The 1,738-nt window shown below is 42.6% G+C and overlaps 2 protein-coding genes across 2 annotated transcripts in view; one reads left to right on the forward strand and one right to left on the reverse strand.

Annotated features, from left to right (window-relative positions):
- alkbh2 (alkB homolog 2, alpha-ketoglutarate dependent dioxygenase) overlaps positions 1 to 1,738 on the reverse strand; it is a 12,306-nt gene that overhangs the window by 6,109 nt on the left and 4,459 nt on the right. The gene's annotated exons all lie outside the window — the stretch shown is intronic.
- The window catches only part of LOC103353572 (uracil-DNA glycosylase), an 11,458-nt gene continuing 9,874 nt past the window's right edge, over positions 155 to 1,738 (forward strand). The window contains 4 exon segments of the mRNA XM_008276616.1: positions 155 to 163; positions 731 to 951; positions 1,201 to 1,289; positions 1,390 to 1,568. Coding sequence (XP_008274838.1) covers positions 155 to 163; positions 731 to 951; positions 1,201 to 1,289; positions 1,390 to 1,568 — 498 coding nt within the window.

Raw genomic sequence — 1,738 nt, forward strand, 5'->3', positions numbered from 1 at the left:
TAGTTAATCATATGCAAAAGTATGGATCAAAATGAAATGAGAGGTAGCACTGGCCACAGCGCCATCTTCCCAGAGGAACTCCCTTTAGTTTTATAATAACTAAACTGTAGTCTGTTATGATTTAATTCCCCTTTAAATTTAGTCACTTAAGCACATGTCTAGTGTACATATTATGTACATATCATGTTCAAAATATGTTTTAAGAGAAAATAGACATTGTTATTACCAAGGGAGTCTGACCACTCTGATTTAAAGAAATGCAATGAGCATCTTGGGATTCCTGTATTCAAAAATTTTAAAGGAACATGTGTAACATATCTGATATAACAGGAATGTTTGGAACTCATTTCTACAGCCTCGTTTCCTGCATGAGCAAAAATTCTAAAGTCAAGTATAGAATTCACCAACAACAGAAACACTTGAAGTGACTCTGAGCTACAGCCGAGCTGTCTTGTAATCGATCTATTGATCTATGTATAGATCCCCAATGAAGCAAAGTGAATTCTAATTACTGAATCCACTTTAGGCGTGTCACTAGAAGACATCCCTTCATTGTCCAGACGTTCTGTGTTCTAGCAGAAATGGAAGATTATAGTGCAACAGAAATGAGAAAATCAGAGTTGACATACAGGATTAGAACCCAGGAAAAAGTCTATTGAAATCTGTGAAACCTGTTACAGTAGTTTTGATAATCTTTCTTTAATGTCTTGTACAAAGTTAGATTCAGTAGCACAGGACTGTCTGCTGTGTGCTGCTCTCTTTCTTTAAAAATACAAGAGTGTTATCTCAGTTTCTCTCAGTTTGGCATTCATTGTCACAGTTGCTTCACTCAAAGATGTGTCTCTGATTCCAGGTCAAAGTGGTGATTCTTGGCCAGGATCCGTATCACGGCCCCAACCAGGCTCATGGGTTGTGCTTTAGTGTCAAAAGGCCGGTTAATCCTCCACCCAGGTTTGAAGCCTTTTCAGTGTCTCTGATGGAAGAAAATACATGATTCCTTTTCTTTTGATTATACTGTGAACACAGAGTGTTTACCAGCCTGCTGTCATGACAGTCTCTGCACAGATACATGTAGTTGTTATGGAAACTTGAGCTCAGGGAAGGAGATATGAGTTTGTGGGGTGAGAGGACACTATATAATCTGGTGATGAGTCAGTCTGATTCCATGATTGCTACGTCTTTGATCCTTTTCATTACCAGTTTGGAGAACATGTACAAAGAGCTGGTGTCTGATATTGAAGGCTTTCAGCACCCGGGACACGGAGATCTGACTGGATGGGCCAAACAAGGTACTTTCTTTATTTCTTTTTTTTTTAAAGTCGTTTGTCTGCTGAATGTTTACACACCGTTAAACAACCAGAGAGCTCCATCTGTGACCTCGCTCACCAGGTGTGCTGTTGCTCAACGCCGTGTTGACTGTCCGAGCGCACCAGGCCAACTCCCACAAAGACCGAGGCTGGGAGACCTTCACTGACGCAGTGGTGCAGTGGCTCAGCACCAACCTGGAGGGTGTCGTCTTCATGCTGTGGGGTTCATATGCTCAGAAGAAAGGCGCTGCTATAAACAGGGTGGGTCTGCTCTGCTGTCTGAATGCAAACACTTACTGCAAGTTTCCAGAGAAGGAAAGGACGGCTGGAGGACACTGCTTCATTCACAGCCTGATTTTCTACAACATATACATTCCGGTGCCCCCACCGGGACGCGAAGAAGGTTGCCGGTTCACGTCCCGGTGGGGGCA

This window comes from Stegastes partitus, unplaced genomic scaffold (genome assembly GCF_000690725.1).
Source record: "Stegastes partitus isolate 25-593 unplaced genomic scaffold, Stegastes_partitus-1.0.2 Scaffold77, whole genome shotgun sequence".
Classification (NCBI taxonomy): Eukaryota; Metazoa; Chordata; class Actinopteri; family Pomacentridae; genus Stegastes; species Stegastes partitus.